The following is a 17,671-nucleotide window of genomic DNA, read 5'->3' as shown; positions in this document are numbered from 1 at the left end:
AGCCTGGGGAACGCAGGCTCCAGGGCAGCTAAACAACTGTGAGAAATAGAACCATTTTCCTTCCCTAAAGTCGGCCCTCCCTGTGGGCAGGAGACTGCCCACCGCCAGGGTACTCAGCTGACCCAGGGTCAACAGCCTGGAAGAGCCAGGCTCCCGGAGGCCCCATGTGCTCGCCTTCCTTGAGAAGGCCCCGTGGATTCTCCTGGAAGGCACCCCTTCTCTTTCTCCTGCCTGGCTTGACCGGTGCTCCAGACGGGACTCCCCCGGTCACTAGGGGCACCCTGTGCTCTCTGCGGAATGCGGCCGGGGCCGCTGACCCCGGCGGGAGTTCACTGGACACTGTGCATCCGGTGGGAGAGCCCTGGAGTTGGCTCTGGCCACCCACACCTCATGGGGCTGTTGCAGGTACCTGACGGGGCCGGGGTCACCAGCACATCGGTGGGGGCGGTCACTTGCTCTTCTGCCTGGGCCTCCGGGATCCCCTGTCCAGGCAGTGGCGGCGTTGGTCTTTCTGTGGCGTCTCCTGCGGAGGGGAAAGGGGCGGGGGGAGCGAGTGGGCCTCAGCCCCTTGACTGCCCGCTTTCCCACCCCCTGGACAACATCCCCTGCAGAGGTGCAGTGCCCTGTCCTCCTCCCTGCCCTCCAGTCCATCGGGCTCTGAGAACAAGGGGTGGAACCTAGGGCGGGTCATCCCCCCTGCCTCTTAGTCTCTTGAAACTTAACCTGGCCCCAAACAGAGTCAGAGAATCTGAGAGCCCTGACGGGGCTTAGAGCACATCTGGTCTCCTGGCTCCACTCCGCAGGGAAGGAGGTGGAGGCTCGTGGGAATGGCCACTTGTCCAAGGCCGATAGCTTGTTGGGGATGGAGCCGTAGCCCGGGTCTCCCGACTCCTACTTCAGCACTCTCCTTCTGTCTGCAGAGTTCTTTACAGTTTACAGAGCTCTGCCTGGACCACCAGTGTCTCATCTGCCTTAAGAGGCAGGCATTCGTGTCCACATCATAGTAGAGGAAGCTGAAGCCGACTTCTGAACAGTGCCCTGTCTGCAGCCCCAGGGACCGGCAAGCTGGGCTCTGTGGAGCTCTAATCATTTCCTGAGGGAAGACAGGCTGGGGGCAGAGCTCTGGGTACCTGACCCGCCCCTGCTTCAGCCAGACCTTCCTCTTTGGTCTTGTTTATTTGCTGACCAGCACCATGAAGGGCAGAAAGAGTGTCGTGGCTGCGGAGGTATTTGTAAGGCATCGCGGTGCCTTTCACTGACCTATAACACCTTCCGCAGACAGAGCTCCCAGGAAAACTGATCACACGTCTCATCATCTATAACCTCAGCTGATTTGAGCCTTGCACCAGCTCCCGGGTACTATCTCCACTCCTAGATTAAGGTCTCTCCTTCCCTCCCTTTGTTTGCTGGGCACCACTAGGAGGAGGCACTCACCTGGGACCCAGGCAGATAGCTGGGTAACACTGGTTGTGACCTGCACAGAAACGGGAGGAGGTCACTGTTGGCTTCCCTGTCACCCCCATGATGTGCTTCCTTCCTCCACACTCACCCCTGCTTCCAGGCTCCCCGTCCAACTAACTCCCTCTTTCAGTCTTTCATTCATTCCAGGTGTTGATGAGTTCTTACTACACCCTGGCATTCTGCCAGGCACTTTATGTCTACTGTCTTAATGAATCTTCTCAACTATCCTCTGGTAGAAGGCTGTGATGATCAAAGGAGCCGATGTACGGAATGGGCCAGCTCAGCGTTACAGCAACAAGTATCGTATCAGTGCTATGATCTCCACATCTCAGACAGCAGCAGAAGCTTTAGACGTTAACCAGTCTACCGAGGGTCACAGGGCCAGTGTGGTGAAGCTGGGACCCCAGGCCACACCTGGTGTCTCTCACCATAGCCCAGGGACAGAGGTAGAGGAGCTGTGGGGAGCAGGGGAAAGAAAAATGGGCAGGGGATGGCAGAGGGCCAGGAGCATGGCTGGGGCTGGGAGGACACGGAAGAACTTTGGTCTGGGAGACAATGCATGCTTCTCCAGGGAGAGAAGAAGCTCCCTGGGGAAACAATATTTGCGGAGAGTCAGGGATGCAGGTTGGAGGGGCCAAGGGATAGGGTAGGGATTGGCAGACTGATGAGGGAAGAAGCAGCTTCACTCTTCTGGAATGTTTTTCTAGGAGGACACTCAGTTCGTTACAGGGAAATCCTGGGCTCAGGAGAGGGGGTGGGATCCCCCTTTCTCAATGAAGTGGTTTGAGGCTATTCACAGCTCTGCTTCTACTTCCCCACGAGCCACTCACAGAGGAGACCTGAGACCTTAAGCAAGTCAGGCTCAGAAAGTGCTGAATCCGGAATTAATCTGGAACCAGTTCTAGACCTCATCTGCTGTGATGAAAGCCTGAGTGACAGCCAGGACTAACAGGACACGTTCCTGCTTCCTTTCTGAAGGGGGCCCCAGAGCTTCCCGAATGAGAGTACTTGCACAGCAGCTGCTGGAAAAACAGGAGCTGTTGTTATTACTTCCTTTAGGGTAAAACTGGGTCTTTGGCTCAACTCTCCCACCACGGCTTCTCTGCAAGTAAAATCCTACGTACACTCCATCTTTCTCCCCTCCCTCCCTCACGGGACGCTGCCCTGCGGCCTCAGTGCTACCACGTCCTGCTCTCTGCCACCCTTGCGCGACTTGCTGGTGGGAGGACTCGCTTACCTGGCCAGCTTGAGAGTCACCTGGGAAGGAAAGGTGAGAGCGTGAGCTCAGGGAGGAGGGTCTGGCTGCCTTCTCCCTCCCACCCACGGCCAGGGCTGGTTCAGTCCGTGACCTCCTGACCTCGTCCCCCGCAGGCTCAGTGGTAGAGAGAGCCCAGACTCTTCTTACCTGCCTCTGCCCCTGCCACCCTTCTGGCACTGGCCAGCCCAGATCCCAGAATCCCAGGTCTGGAAGGCCTACAAAGCGGTCAGTTGGTGAGAGGAAACCTCCGGGGCTCCTTTGATGCCCCCGGTGACAGGAGTCCCACCCGCTCCGGGCCAGTCCACCCCATGGGTGGACTGCCACCCCATCCTCGCTGCAACCCTCCTTGCACTGCCACCTCCTCCCTCCCCACCACATCGGGTCACTCCGCCCCTGCCCCAGGCTACAGGCCAGGGCAACAGTTCTAGGAAGGGGAGGAGTTGCTCCTGGCCTGGCCAGTGTCTGGTTTCCATGATGACTGGGGCTCTGCCTGACTTCCGTGTCTGTCTGTTCCCAATTCCTGGAGCACTTTGGCCATCACTTAGTTCTCCTGGTCCTCATATGTCCTTGGCCTCCTGCACCCTGTGCTACCAGTAACCCGGGCTTGCCTTCTGCGTGGTTTCCCAGGGCACCTGCCGGGGTGCCTAGAGTCCAGTCTCTTTCCAGCCCCACGCCTCCTGGGCCCAAGGCGATTGAGCTGGAGCCAGTGCTCTGACTCTAAGGCCATGGGAGGGGATATAAAGCCCCCAGATTCCCCAGGATCCACCTGCCAACGCTTCAGGCTTGGCAGCGAGCACCAGCCCCAGAAGCTGCGTGGCTGGGGGCCAGGGATGGAAAGGCCTGGTCAGCTGGAGTGGAGGATGCGGCGGGCCTCTCCCACCCCCAGCAGCAGCTCCCTGGGACATGGGTACCTCTTGACCCTATATAGGAGAAAGAGGAGGTGAGGCCATGTCATCAGGCCAGGCCATGAGAGCACGTTCCCAGGGCTGTGCTGCTGCTCTGAACTCCTTTTTCTAATGCCCCAGAGATGGAATGCCATGGGTCCAGTGGCTCTTTGAGGTGCTGTAACCCGAGGGGAGGGGGAACCTCTCAGGCATCTTCCCCAACCCAGATACCTTTGTCAGGGATGGTCCTGGCCTCCAGCCAGGTGCCGGTGGCCTCCCGGAGTGGTTGCCTCTCTGCTGGTCTGGGCAGGGTCCCATTGCTCTTCTGCCCCTGTCGCCTTGAGGGCCTGGTCAGTTCCTCCTCCTCAGCTTTCCTCATGGACAGACGGATGTCTGAGCTTGAGTAGGTGTAGCCGTGGCCGGCAGGGCAGATCTCTTTGAAGGCCTCTGCAAGTTCAACAGTCAGTGGACAAGCTGAGGGGTGCTGCTCCCGCAGGAACCCAGGGCCCTCCTTTCCCTGCCTTTTGAGGGACAGGGCAATTGTGGCAGCAAGGAGGGAGGGGCCCCAGGTTGGGTTAAGGAGTTGAACAGGAAGGAAAATTAAGAGTCTTCTGGCCTGACGTTAGGTCAGGTAGGGGAAACTGGCCACTGGCTTGGAGGAAGCCCTTCGGCGGCCGGGGCTGAGATGAGGACAGAGGGTTACCTGTGCCAGGCAGGGGGCACTCCTCACACTTGCTGCCCCAGGCTTTGCCCACTCGGCTGCAGCAGCATATCTGCTTGGTGATCTGCTGGGCCAAAGGCAGGGTGCAGGTGCCGGGCCCCAGCAACCGGTAGCACAGCCCCTGCTGCATGGAGATGGCCTTGTCCGCTGCAACAGACACGGCAGGTGGGGATGGGCAGGTGGCCAGCGGGAGGGGAAAGGCAGTGGGTGGAGGAGTGACTGGCCACGTGCGTTCAGATTGGCTTGGCCTGCATCTCAGTGTAGAAGTTGGGGCCCTGAAAATGCTCACAGAACATTAGGAAGAGGAGCTGCAGGAATGCTTTTAGCACCTCCTCGTGTTATCTGTTTGAGGCGACCCTTGACTCTCACCCTCATGTGGGGAAGCTAAGAGCAGGAAATGTGGATGTCTCTGCTTGTCTCCAGATTCTGAGTCTATACGTGTTTACAAAAGCCCATCCTGGGGAGCACGAGGGAGGAGCAGTGTGCTCTGAGGGCCACAGTCTCCCTGGGGAGATGAGACGAGGCGAGAACCACAGGCCTGATGGGGAGCTTGGAGGACCAGGCCCTGTCTTGGTCGTCTTTGCAGCCCAGACACCCTGGGCAATGTCGGGCGCATGTAGATACTCAGTAAATGCTCTCTAGATTGATGGCTGCCTGGCTGGAGCCATGAATCAAAATCCCATGGACTGCAGTGAGTGTAAGCCATGCTGGGTTTAGAAAATAACAACACCAAGGGCCAACCTTGCCTCCCTGCATGAAGGGTCTCTATCCAGAACTAATAAATAAGTCACCATGAACTCTTCCTGAGAGTGGCCAGATGGGTTCTCCCCATTCTGGGTCCCCTCGTTCTCTGCTGTCCCTTTAAGGCTCTTACTACCTAAGGCTCTTACTACCTCCTTGCCCTGGGGATGCTGGGTCCAGTCTTTCCCTCACATGGGTGCTCCCTCTGGGTGGTGCTGGAGTCTGTTCATCTTGTGGCCTCCCCAGACCCAGTACCTGGCGGTTCACAAACTGAGGGCTTGGCCGGCCACAGGGAACTCTCCTGAGCCCTGGGTGGCCCACCTGACCTGGGTGGCTACTTTGCAGAGGCCAGTCGGGACTGGTTTTATTCAGTACTGGTCAGGCCTCCCTGGTCTGGCTGTGCCGTCAGCTCTGCCATGGGGAGTGGTGGGTGGAGGGGGGCACTGCCAGCCTGGGCCTCTCCCAGCTGGAAACCACAGAGGTCACTGGAAACAGCTGCCTGGGTGTTCACACATGCACACACATGGACACGATGCTGATACGACTAGTGACATGTACGCGCTCACGGACACACGGGGACCGCAGGATTACGGAAAGGCCCCGGGGCCGGCAGCAGTGCTGCTCCTGCTATGGGCAGGCTCCTTAAGAAAGGTCTGCAGTGAAAGGACCAGGCTGCTAAGCTCAGGCACTGGAAGAGGCAGCCACAGCTCAGCCAGACGTCACAGCAGGGACAACACACATCCTCCCAAAGCAGATGAGGCAACAGATGGGACAGTAATGATGAGAGAAAAAACAGAGGAGGTAGAAAATCCCAAACTGCAAAGCCCTCAAAGAAATACAGAAAGAAAACAGAGAAGCAGTGACTGTCTCCATCCCAGCAGGATGAGGGATCAGGTTTGGTACTTGGGGCCCAGTTCCAGGTGAGGAGCAGCCCCTGGACCCTGCGATAGGGTCTAGGGGCACTTCTGCTCTCAGTCTGGCCCGTGGACCTTGAGGGTCCCATCTCGCGTCTCAGCGTCCCCACCCTGGGTCCCACCTGCACTCACACACACAGCGACTCCTGGATGGATCCAGCAGGAGGCCGGGTCTGCAGGTGCACAGGTAGCTGCCCCTGGTGTTCACGCAATCCGAGTCCTCGCACAGGCCCAGGGTCAGGCACTCGTTGATATCTGCAGGGTTGGCGGAGATGACCAAGCGCCCCCCGACCCAGGCCTGATGGAGGGGAGGGGTCGGGGCAGAGTTCTCCTATGATTCTCCAAATAGAAGGACAGCAATAAGAGAGCTGCCGTTTACTAAGTGTGATCCCTCTCTCTGGGCCTCAGTTTCTTATTTGTAAAGTGGGGATAATAATAGTAACGACGATGTAGTCCTGTTAGGGGGATAAAATGAGATAAAAATTGCAAATCGCTGGGTCCAGGAACTGGTAATAATGGTCATAATATTAAGAGCTAATGTTTATTGAGTGCCTCGTGCCAGGTAGTATGCCAGGTGGATTGCATATGATACCTTATTTAATTCTCACAGTTTTATCAGGTAGGTCCACACAGCCTCATTTTTTAAGTGAGGAGTAACTTGCCCAAAGTCACTCAACTAGTAAGCAGCATCCTGGGATGTAACAGGGGGAGTAGATGAGGGCAGAGTTTGAGCTGGAGGGTGGAGAACAGGCTGCCCAGTCCCTCCTATTCAGTCTTCCTTGAGAGACCCTGAAGCATCTCTGCGGGACCCAAGATCCAGGGACCATGTCCACAGCGAGAAGCTGCAGGATGGAGGGGCCCCAGCAAGGACGAGGAGGCGGGAGGATGGAGGCAGGTGCTGGGAGGTGGAGCAGAGGTTTAAGAGGACAGGGGAAATCACAGTGCTCACACTCTGAGCTCCAAGAAGTCAGGGGCCCTCTTAGCGATGGCACCTTTGCTGCTGATGGTGAGCATGGAAGATCTGTGATGGCCGCCCACCTCCAGTGCCAGGAGATAACACATGGCAGCCCAGTGTCACCAGGGCCGCCTGCTCATTCACAGGCTTTGGGGAAATCGGCACTGAGTACAGGAGTAAAGGGGCTGCAGGATGACTCAGCTTGGGCACCAAGGGGAACCACTACTTAGCAGGATGTTCTATTGGGAGGGAGAGCTGGGACGGGGAACTGATCCGTTTGCCTCCAGTTTATGGCCAGAGTGATGTCTAAACTCAAATCTGACTTGCCTCCTGTCTGCTTGAGAAGCTTCTGGGCTCCCCCTCACCTCCTAGAGGGAGCTTCTAAACCCTCACCTGGTATCCAATGTCCTCCACCATTTTCCAAAAACCTGTGTGTGGGCCGGTGGCTCTGATGAGACCCTGGGATGCACTTGTTATCTCCTGTGGGTGCACTGGCTGTACTCCAGCCGGCCCAAACTGCTCCTTCGCTCATACTCGTCCCTCGGCCTGGAATGCCCGCATCCCCTTCTAGCTGGCCAACTCCATTCATTTTTTAAGTCTAGGTCAGGTATCACCTGAAACCTTCCCTGATCCTCCAGTCTGGGAAGGGGCCCCACCATAGGATCCCATAGCACCCAGTGCCTCTTTCTCTCGAGAGCACTTCTCTCATAGCGTGTAATTGTTAAGGCATCTGTCTTCACCTGGGGCAGCAGCTGTGTCTCATCCATCACTGTGAACTAACACCTAGCACAGTGTATGCAGATCATAGCAATACCCCAAAATTAGCCTGTGGAAGTAGGAGAGAAGGATGGAGAGAGGAGGGATGGTGCCTGCAGGTGCAGAGATGAGCGGGTCCCATCCCAGACAGGGAGACCACAGCCACAGACATGGGAAGGGGGAGGTTTCAGGGGCAGGGCCTCCTGGGGAGGGCACCTTGGCATCCTGAATTCTGTGGGCTTGGTGGAGGAAGGACAGAGAGCACATTCGAGATCCTGGGAATAACTTTAACACTGCAGACTAGGAAACCTGCCAGGTGGAGAGGCCACTGAGGACAGTTTAGATACGAGCAGCCCCATCGCACTCTCTAAGGGCAAAAATACCAACTTCTCCCCACACCCACTGTCCGTGAGGTCCTTGCCTCATTGCCCTGGAGGGAGGCTAAGCCTGGGCTCGGCTGGGTCAGAGGTCTTCCCTTTTTCCGGGTCCAAGCCCCTGTTCTTATCCATGGGCCAGAAATCCCCACAGGCAGATAGCTCAGCCGCCCCAGACTCCTCTCTCCTGAAGCCTCCACGGGGAGGGGACCTAGGAGACCATCTGGGTCAATCCCGTCTCTAACCTAGCTTCAAGCAAAGTGAACTGCACAGACAGCGATTTGTCCAGTTCCCAAAGCTCTCCAAAGGGGCAGCTGCCTCAACCCCAGGAGCCTCCCACTGGCTGGAAGGCCCAGCTCATATCTCACCTATTGCCAGGTCCACAGCCAACAAGGGCTCCCTGCTCAGAGCCATGGCTGAGCTCCCCCCTGCCCACTCTTCTGTCCTGAGGTGTCCCTGGGCCTTGCCCCTCTGGGGGCCTCTAATGCAGAGCACCTGGGCCTCAGCTGGCCTTACAGAGCCTACCAGCCAGGCCAGCAAGGCCAAGGACTGTGCTTTATGGTCCCCCTCCCCCACTCCCCCTCCATCCCCTCCACCTGTGCCCTCCCCGCTCCGCTGCGGGAAGGAGGCCTGAGCAGCTGAGGTGCTTTGCTGGGAAGAGTCCATAGTGGTCCCCACCAACTCAGACTGACTTGATCTCCCACCCTGGAGTTAAAAGTCTTCCCATTCCAGGGAGAGCAGCCCAGGAGGTGAGTGGATGTGCGGGGACCGTGGAGCACCTTGAGATAGAGCACAACACAGCCCTACAGAGTCACACACCCAGATCTGGGTGGGGGTGGGTAGAGATGGGGAGGAGGGGAGGGCTTGGCTCCCAGGTGCTTTCTCAGCTGCACCATCACTATCCTCTGACTTCCTTGGGCCCCTGGAAGCAGCAGCCCCCATAGCTCCCCCAAGCTGGGGCTTAGAGGTGCCCAGTGGAGACCACTCAGACAGTGGCAGCTGCTCCTTCTATCTGGGGATGTGGGAGTCTCCCCGCATCATCAAGCCTCTGTTATTTCTGCTCCCCAAGCCCAGCCCTGTCCCTGGTTATTCTTACCTTGGCAGTGAGTGAGGTTCAGTCTCTTGTACCCCTGGGGACACTCCAACTGGCCATTTTCAATCACTGGGAAGGCTAAGGATTGAAGATACAGACAGGTTTCACTGGAGGGCCCTTGGGCTCCTCTGTCACCCATGCTGGGAAGTGGGGTGCAGTCTGGATGTCCCACTCTGCAGCTGTGAGGCCCCATCCCCCCAAGCCATTGCCCTGGGTGGCTGCACCTCCTTAGCTGAACTCCCTTCCCTGGCTCTCACCAGGCTACTCTCAGCCCACTTGCTATTACTAAAAATGATACCTAGTGACTATATATCTTGTATATATAGTTATAATAATATAGTCATATAGTTATTAGATACAGTATATATTATATGATATCAATGTTATACAATATAACATGTGATTGAACAAATTTGTGTGTTTTGTTTTTTTTACTTTTTGTTTTTGAAGTAATTATGGATTTGCAGGAAGTTGCAAAAAATAGTACAGTGAGGTCCTGAGCTTCCATCACCCACTTTCTCCCAATGTGCATCTTACACAACTCTAGTTGTTTTGTTAGTTTTTAAACATCTGAATATGACAATTCACAGTCTGGTTCTAAGTTCAGTTTATTCTGATACTTGGTTTGAGTGCCACCCTAGCTGACAAAGCCCCCCGATCCTGGAAGAAGCTCACCGTCGATTGCACTTATAAATCCATGATATCCATTCACTCACATTCACCAACCATGGGATGTTGTTGTTGAAATTTGGTTAGTAATTTTCACGTTCCCTGAGGTCAGTTAGTTGTTTTTACAAAGTCAAAAAGAGTTAGAATATCCCAGTTCTTGAGTTTTTCAAGTATGCAAGTGGAGAGGATTTATAGCAGCAAATTACAGGATGATGGAATTTTTCCCAAACATTCATTTTCAAAAGGCTCTGTCCCACCACAACTTCCTTGAAAAGCAGCCCCGCTTAAAGTTTATAACAAAACTGGGCAGTGGTCTGAGTCCAGACGGGCCAATAAGGCAATAACTGTCAGTATTTTGGTGCTGATACATGTCCTATCTTGATTTCACACCATTCCTCTTGCTTTAAAGAGAGAGAGAGAGAGAGAGAGAGAAAGTGTGCTTAAAAACAAAAACAAACAAAGAAACAAAAACAACTGACATTCAGTAAAAACAGGGAAAACATCTCCACTACCTTGGAGGGACAGACTCGTATGTCAACCTCCAAAGAAGTGCTTTGAAGGTGGTTTTTTTTTTGAAGATGTTTTTTCTTGAAAAGTGCTAGCAGGTAGTATACTATTGACAGCTACCTGTGATCACAGAAAAAGGCAGCAAATGTGGAACACCCATCTTTTTGTTTAAAAAAAATGAAGAAGGACTGCTTTTTCAGTTTGATGATTCCTTTGCCAAGACATAGCCAGTAATTCTCAAGGGGCACAGGCATTTCCACAGACACTATTCCAATATGAAGCTCCGTAAAGATACCTTTATACTTTAAAGATCTTGTTTTATGAAGTTAACCGCATGATGACTTCCTGTGACAGCTTGTCTTCTCCCAGCTTTGACTTCTTTGTGGCAAAACCTTGGCTATGAAGGGTACGGGGAGGGGACTTTCCAGTTAGCATTCCCCAGCTCCATTGCCTTGCTGATCCTAACATCAGCCGCTGTACTTATAGAGTTATTGGGTAAACCTTATTTTTATCCAAGAAGTCATTTACTGTGGAGAATATAGGTCTTCTATCTTCTAAACAGGTTCAACCTTTAGTGGCTTATGCAATAGATAGTTCTTCATATATTTTATTGCTGAAATAGATTCTTGCAAATACCAAGAGACATGTTAATAATACCTATACCTTCATCCAGTTATACAGCAAAATGTGAGTGTCTCAGTGTTTTAAAATGTTTTCTTTTTTTTTTTTTTGAACATTTATCTGTTTATTTATTTGGCTGCATCGGGTCTTAGTTGGGGCACATGGGATCTTTGTTGCCACGTGCGAGATATTCGTTGTGGCATGCAGGATCTTTAGTTGTGGCATTCATGCGGGATCCAGTTCCCTGACCAGGGATCGAACCTGGGCCCCTTGCATTGGAAGCGGAGTCTTAGCCACCGGACTGCCAGGGAAGTTTCTAAAATGTTTTTCTAATCAAGATAGCTTTTACTCTGTCATTAGCTGTTATCTCTGGGCACATTATACACTGAAGGCAAAGTCTGGTATTAACGATAGTAGATATAAGCTGTATTTTTTTTAATCTGTATTTTATATAGACTTCTTGATCATTTGACTCCTGGGGTCCATTTTGGGTCCCATCTGAGAGGTCATCATTATTTTTACCTTGGAATATGGCCGATTACGTGTCAGAGGAGAAGTGTCAGCATTGCATTTTTAAAGGATCGCTTAGGATTATTCATATTATTTTATTTTATTTACTTATTTTTTAAAAGAGGATTTTTAAATAATTAATTAAGTTTTGGCTGCGTTGGGTCTTCGTTGCTGCATGCGGGCCTTCTTTAGTTGTGGCGAGCGGGGGTGACTCTTTGTTGCGGTGTGCGGGCTTCTCACTGCGGCGGCTTCTCTTGTTGTGGAGCACAGGTTCCAGGTGCGCAGCCTCAGTAGTTGTGGCTTGCTGGCTCTAGAGCGCAGGCTCAGGAGTTGTGGCGCACGGGCTTAGTTGCTCCGCGGCATGTGGGATCTTCCTGGACCAGGGCTCGAACTTATGTCCCCTGCATTGGCAGGCGGATTCTTAACCACTGAGCCACCAGGGAAGCCCCTCATATTATTTTAAATCCTGTTTCTCTGCAAGAATTTTTTAGAGTCCTTTCTCCACTTGGTGAGGGCTGCTTTATTTAAAACTAGACAACCTAACTGAAGAACCCCACAAACAGAGCATTGTCGTGCATTACATGTTGTGATACCAAAGACAAACATGAGGAGGTGCCGTGTTTTCCTGGAAGCCCCACACTTCCCTGAGGACACTTGCAACAGTCTGACATAGAGATCAAGTGAGGACATAAATGAGTAAAGCTTCATTTTTTTTTTTAAGATTAAAGAACTGTAAATTGAAGTTGTAATTTTTTCTTTTTTGCCACAGATGGTATTCCCCAGGGTTTGCATGTTCTTCCACATGGGAACTAGACTTCAGCCTAAAAGGCCGCTGTGTGGCGATAAGTGAGTATTCTGAAAATGCTGACATTGAGAAAAAGGATGGGGTGAGGCCAGGAAATGTGAGCACCTGGCCCGGGGCCTGGTGGCATGAACTGAAGACCGGGAGGAAGAAAGAAAGAGGGGAAGTTGTTTGGAGAAACTCAGAAAGCAAGCTGATTAGATGCAGGCGCGGAAGGTGGGAAGGAATATCTTGAGGCTGATGCCAGGGGCCGGGAGAACTGAGACAAGGGGACATCTGGACAGGGCTTCGGAGGCCTGAGGCCTTTGGTGCGTATTGTCCTGTCTGTTTCTCCTGTCTGTTTCCTGTCTGTTTCACAGGTTAGGAAGGAAGGTGAAGCTCAGAGGGGGCCTAGTCAGGGTTGCAACCAAGCTTCTGGCTGCCAAGGGTATGTCCCTCCTACAGCCAGAGAGGAAGGGAGGGGGGAGCCAGGAGGCCAGGGCAGCAAGGTGGTGTAGGCAGAAGGACCTTGCTTCTTTACGGAGCAGGAGAGGGGTGGCAGAGAGCTGGGATCACAGCAAGGCTGGGCACCAGCTGTGGCACCTGCAGGGTACCCCGAGAAGCTGAGCAATGTGTGAACTAAGAGGAGTGGGGCTCATCCGTTAGTCTGGAAACATGCGCTTTTTCTAGAAGGTGATTTCCTCCTGAGAGGACTCTGCCTTCTCACTGGCCTGAAGAGAAACTGTCGGCTGGACAGCCCTTGGTGAGGGCAGACTTCTAGAGAGAAAGAAGTGTCAAAACCAGCGTTCCTCGTGAGACACCCATTTTTGCCAGCACCCTGCACCCCACCCACCCTGAACCAGGGCCCTCAGCCCCCTTCCTCAAACCTCACAGAGGCCTCCTATAGGGGGCTGGATCCCAGCTTCTGTAAGACCAAGTGCAGCAGCCAATCCAGAAAAATCTGCTTATATCTCTTTGGGGGAAAGAAAGTCGAAGTTGAGATGAGCACACGGAAGGGAGAAACCTTGGCTTGGGGTGAGAATTCAGCACTCACCCACGGCTCTGAGCGAGATTTCGGCAGTGATGGGGGAGGGCGGGTATCACCAGGCGCACCTCCCAAGTGCTCCCAGCACACGTAGGCCTTCCCTTGCTGTAATGCTTAATGGACTGTGCTGTGGCTGCCTGTTTGTTTGTCCATCTCCCCTGCTAGTGCATAAGCTCTGTGAGGACAGGGACCTTGCTTTCTTTGTCATTGCTATGTCTCTGGAGTCAAGCACAGCACACGGAATAGTATAGGCAATCAAAATGGAATGAGTAATAATAGCAGACACTAAAATAGCTCATACTATGGGCTAGGTCCTATTATAAAGGCTTTACAGGTAATAGCTTATCTAATCCTCATAACAGGCCTTGGAGATACTAATATTATCCCCATTTTACAGATGAGCAAACTGAGGTACAGAGAGGTTAGGAAACATGCCCAAGGTCACCCAGCTGATGGATTGAGCTGGGATTATGCACCTGCTTCCAGAGGATAAATTCTGAACTATTCCCCTCTACTGCCTACAAATAAATAAATGAACGAACGAATTCATGACGAGCCTTAGGAGTTGTCTGGGCCAAGAATCTTAGGGTCCAGAGGCCACAGGGAGATGCCTGCCCAGCAGGAAGCATATGACCCTTCCTGGGAACTCCTCCTCTCCCTTTTATAAAACAAGGGATCAGGAGAGTGAGTGGGGAAAAAAAGGCAGGGACACCCAGAAGGAGGTCAGAAGAAGTAATCAGATGCTGGGCAGGTGCTCCGTAATGTGTACAACCAAAGCGTCATGTAGAATCGGTAAAGGAAATAGTGAAGAACATGTACTCCTCCCATGGCCCCTCAGCCAGATCAAGGATAAGTCAAGGGTCAGAGAGCAGAGGACTTGTGGATCTGGAAAAAGAGAGTGGCTGATCTGGGATTCCTGTGGGTGCTTCAGAGAGGCTCTTTTGGGAAGTGGTCTTGCAGCTTTTGGACTTTGACCTGAGAAGCCAAAACAGCTGTGAGGGGTCAGCTGGACTCAACCTCAACTCCAAGGAGTCTGAACATCACCAAGTGCCTGTGAAGCACATAGGACAGACATGCATGACTTTCCTGGTCAGGAAACCTGGACCATGCGGGCCTGGAACTCAGGTCTTCTGGCCCCGGACCCCAGCCCTGTCCACTCACTGCTGCACCTTGGTTGCTCACAGATGGGGAAGGAAGCAGAGGGTCCCCTGGCTGCAGCCTGCCCCCACCCTGCGGATTCTCACCCTTGGCTGCTGGAATTCCCAAGGAGGCCTCAATGAGAGCAAACTGATTGCTGGAGACAGTTTTGGCCCTGACTCCGAGACAGAGCTCGGGGAGGAGACGGTGGAGACATATGTCTGGCCACCGGGCTGTTTACAAGCCATGCTGATCTCAATCTGTGATGACAGATGGCTGCAGCAGGGAGATGTGGAGGGTCCCTTGCCACACACCCTTCTGCCCAGAGAACAGATACACACACACACACACACACACACACACACACACTGGACGAGGCTAAGTTTGATGCACAGGGGCACGTGAGCAGGCTGGAGCTGAACCCCTGATCTGTAAGCTTCAGGTGGGTAAGCTGGATAGAAACTTCGACTCCCCGGGAGCAGTGGAAAGAGTGTGGGTGCTGGGGCAGCCAGACTAGCGCCTGGTTCCTGGCTCCACTCTGACTAGCCGTGTGACCTGGGCACACTTCTTGACCTCCCTCGGTCTTAAATTTTTCACCTGTAGAAGTGGGGACAGAAACTCAGTTCGTGGGTTGTTGTGAGGATTAACTGGCTGTTTACCGAAACAACCAATGTCAGACTGAAACTAGCATAATGATAATGCCTGGCACAGTACCTGTAAGTATTCCTCAAGCCTCCCTCCCTCCCTCCCTTCCTTCCTTTCTCCCTCCCTCCCTCCCTCCCTTCCTTCCTTTCTCCCTCCCTCCCTCCCTACCCCCTTCCTTCCTTCCTTCCTCCCTCCCTCCCTTGCTTCCTTCCTTTCTCCCTCCCTCCCTTCCTCCCTCCCCCCCTTCCTTCCTTCCTTCCTCCCTCCCTCCCTCCCTCCCTTCCTTCCTTCCTTCCTTCCTTCCTTCCTTCCTTCTTTCCTTCCTTCCTTCCAGAAACACAGTTTCGAGGAAAGCAAGGTGGCCTGCTGCCCCTCACTGGCTGGAGACACTTGGGCAAGTTACTCTCTGAGCCTTGGCTTTCTTATCAGCAAATGGGGATGACTTTTCCTTTCTCAGAGGGTTACTGTGAACACTAAACAGGCGTGCAAAACCCGGAGCATGATGCTTGTCACATATTGGTAATTATAATAATGTCCATTACTCCAGATCTTCCTCCTTGGTGAAGTCCTAATGGATCCTGCAATGATTGTGGAAATGCCACCCAAAGACAGGCTCTGACTGCTTCCTCGGGAGGCTCCGGAGCCAGAGTGGGTGTCTTGGTCACCATGACCAGTGAAGTGGAGAGGGGTCTGGTCAGAGCCCTGGCTCAGACAGGCGCCGCTTCCGCCACCCTAACCCTATCCCTCCCAGGGCTCTCCAGGCCAGAGATGCCACGTGTCAGTGACACCCCTGCTAGGGTAGGGAGGGTGCTAACTGGAGCTGAGTCACAATTCCCAGGAGGCTTCGAGCCAAAGAATCACGGCTTTTATCAGCCCAACAACTGGAATTCTGAAAATCTCATTTCTTTAGGGCAGGAGACTGGGTGTCTGACCCAGAGTTACAGAGAACAGGAGCCCCACCCCGGCACAGCTGTCCCCCCAGCCGGGGTCCTCTAGCTCATTGAATGCGTAAGCCAAGAAGCAGAGGAAGGGGATTACAGAGCGATTAGAAGCAGGGCTCTGGGGTCACATAGACCTGGAGTTTCAGGCCCAATTTCTTCATCTGCAAAATGGAGATAGTAACACCCACCTAGAGATGTTGTTAAGAGGCAAGGAAATGAGAACGAACTTAATGTGGGGCTTGGCGCGTATTACATCCTCTGAGTAAAGGGCTGCTAATGAGGACGTGATGAGAGTGATGCTGCCATGACTCGCCCTAGGGTTCTCTGCTCCAGCCTCCTCAGACATCACCTTCACATGCCCACTCTCCTCGGGGGCTGGCGTCACAGACCTACACCTGGAACACTCCTTGTAGGCAAGGGCCATGGCAAAACCCAGCCAAACCAAGGCTTTCCTTCTATTGAGAGTTTCAAATAAATGTTCAGATGTATATATAAACCTATATTCCCTCAAAAATCAATTTCCTTTCCACACACCTGTTCTTGGTAGGCATACTCCTCGTGGCAGGGAGTTCAGTACTTCTGGAAACATCCCGTTATATTGCTGGGCAGCTGCAGTTTTTAATAAGTTGTCCCTACTGCTCAGTTTCCAGTTGAGTTCTGCCTACTAGAAACATCCACACATCGGCTTTTGCCCACGCCCTGAAACCACACGGAACAAGCCTGCCCACTCCCCCAACCCCCGGATGTTTCTTTCAACGCATCTCTGTTAATTCAGGCCTGCACTGCAGGTTGCTTCCCTGCCTGTCTGTTCAATCCAATCTTCTGGCAGGATGTTGTCCTTCATGTATACGTGGAATACAGTCCTGGGATGCACCCTCTTGACTGTAAAATCCTGGTCTAGCATCCTGATTTGTATTGTCTTCAGGTTGCCCCAACGCCCCCCTCCCCAGAATGATTAGGGAGATCCTTGTCCCCTAAGAATCAGACACACTGTGATTTGAATCCCAGCTCCCCTATCCTAGCTGTGTGACCTTGGACGAGTTCCTCAGCCCTCTCTGAGCTACATTTTTCTCCTCCGTCAAATGGGGATAAAGATCCTTAGCTTGCCACTGGTTGTGACAATGAAATGAGATCACGTAGGTGCAAAGCACGGCATAGCGTAAAACTTCAGTACCTGGCAGCTCTTATTGTTTTTAAGAGAGAAAGACGCAGAATTCCTTGAAGGGGACGAGCAAGAGAATCAGCTCTCCCTGGAGACACAGGGAGGGGCCTGGATTCTGCGGTGAACTCATCCTACGCCAGGCAGACGGAGAGATGGTCTCGTGGCAAACAGCCGGGGCCCACCACTGCGGGCCGCGCGCCGTGTGCCAGCCCAGCCTGCCCCAGCAAAGGGGCCTTGGGGTTGACACAGCCGGTGCCAAGCCAGATGGGGCAGCGGCCAACTTTCCAGTCAACCCAGATGTCTGTCTTTCTCAGATGAAAACTCAAAAATGTGGTCTCAGTCAAAGTGGCTTTTGAGAGCCGTGTGCTCTCCAGACCCTGCAGAAGCTCTGAGCTGCGACTTTTGATAACTCCCCAGGGGTCAGGAGGATGTGGCTCAGGCCAGGTTCTGGCAGGTCAGCTGCATCTGTCACTCAGAGTGAAGGGAGAAAGGTGGG

At 53.2% G+C, this 17,671-nt stretch overlaps 1 protein-coding gene across 7 annotated transcripts in view; it reads right to left on the bottom strand.

Moving 5' to 3' along the window:
- LTBP2 (latent transforming growth factor beta binding protein 2) overlaps positions 1 to 17,671 on the bottom strand; it is a 100,225-nt gene that overhangs the window by 26,394 nt on the left and 56,160 nt on the right. For all 7 annotated transcript variants that reach the window (XM_067730209.1, XM_067730197.1, XM_067730184.1 and 4 more), the window contains 7 exons: positions 9,161 to 9,235; positions 6,112 to 6,234; positions 4,307 to 4,471; positions 3,835 to 4,050; positions 2,699 to 2,718; positions 1,435 to 1,474; positions 410 to 523 (listed from right to left, as the gene is read on the bottom strand). In XM_067730209.1, coding sequence (XP_067586310.1) covers positions 410 to 523; positions 1,435 to 1,474; positions 2,699 to 2,718; positions 3,835 to 4,050; positions 4,307 to 4,471; positions 6,112 to 6,234; positions 9,161 to 9,235 — 753 coding nt within the window. The remainder of the gene's footprint in view (positions 1 to 409; positions 524 to 1,434; positions 1,475 to 2,698; positions 2,719 to 3,834; positions 4,051 to 4,306; positions 4,472 to 6,111; positions 6,235 to 9,160; positions 9,236 to 17,671) is intronic.

The sequence above is a fragment of the Pseudorca crassidens genome, chromosome 1 (genome assembly GCF_039906515.1).
Source record: "Pseudorca crassidens isolate mPseCra1 chromosome 1, mPseCra1.hap1, whole genome shotgun sequence".
NCBI lineage: Eukaryota > Metazoa > Chordata > Mammalia > Artiodactyla > Delphinidae > Pseudorca > Pseudorca crassidens.
This window is presented reverse-complemented; position numbering and strand designations above follow the sequence as displayed.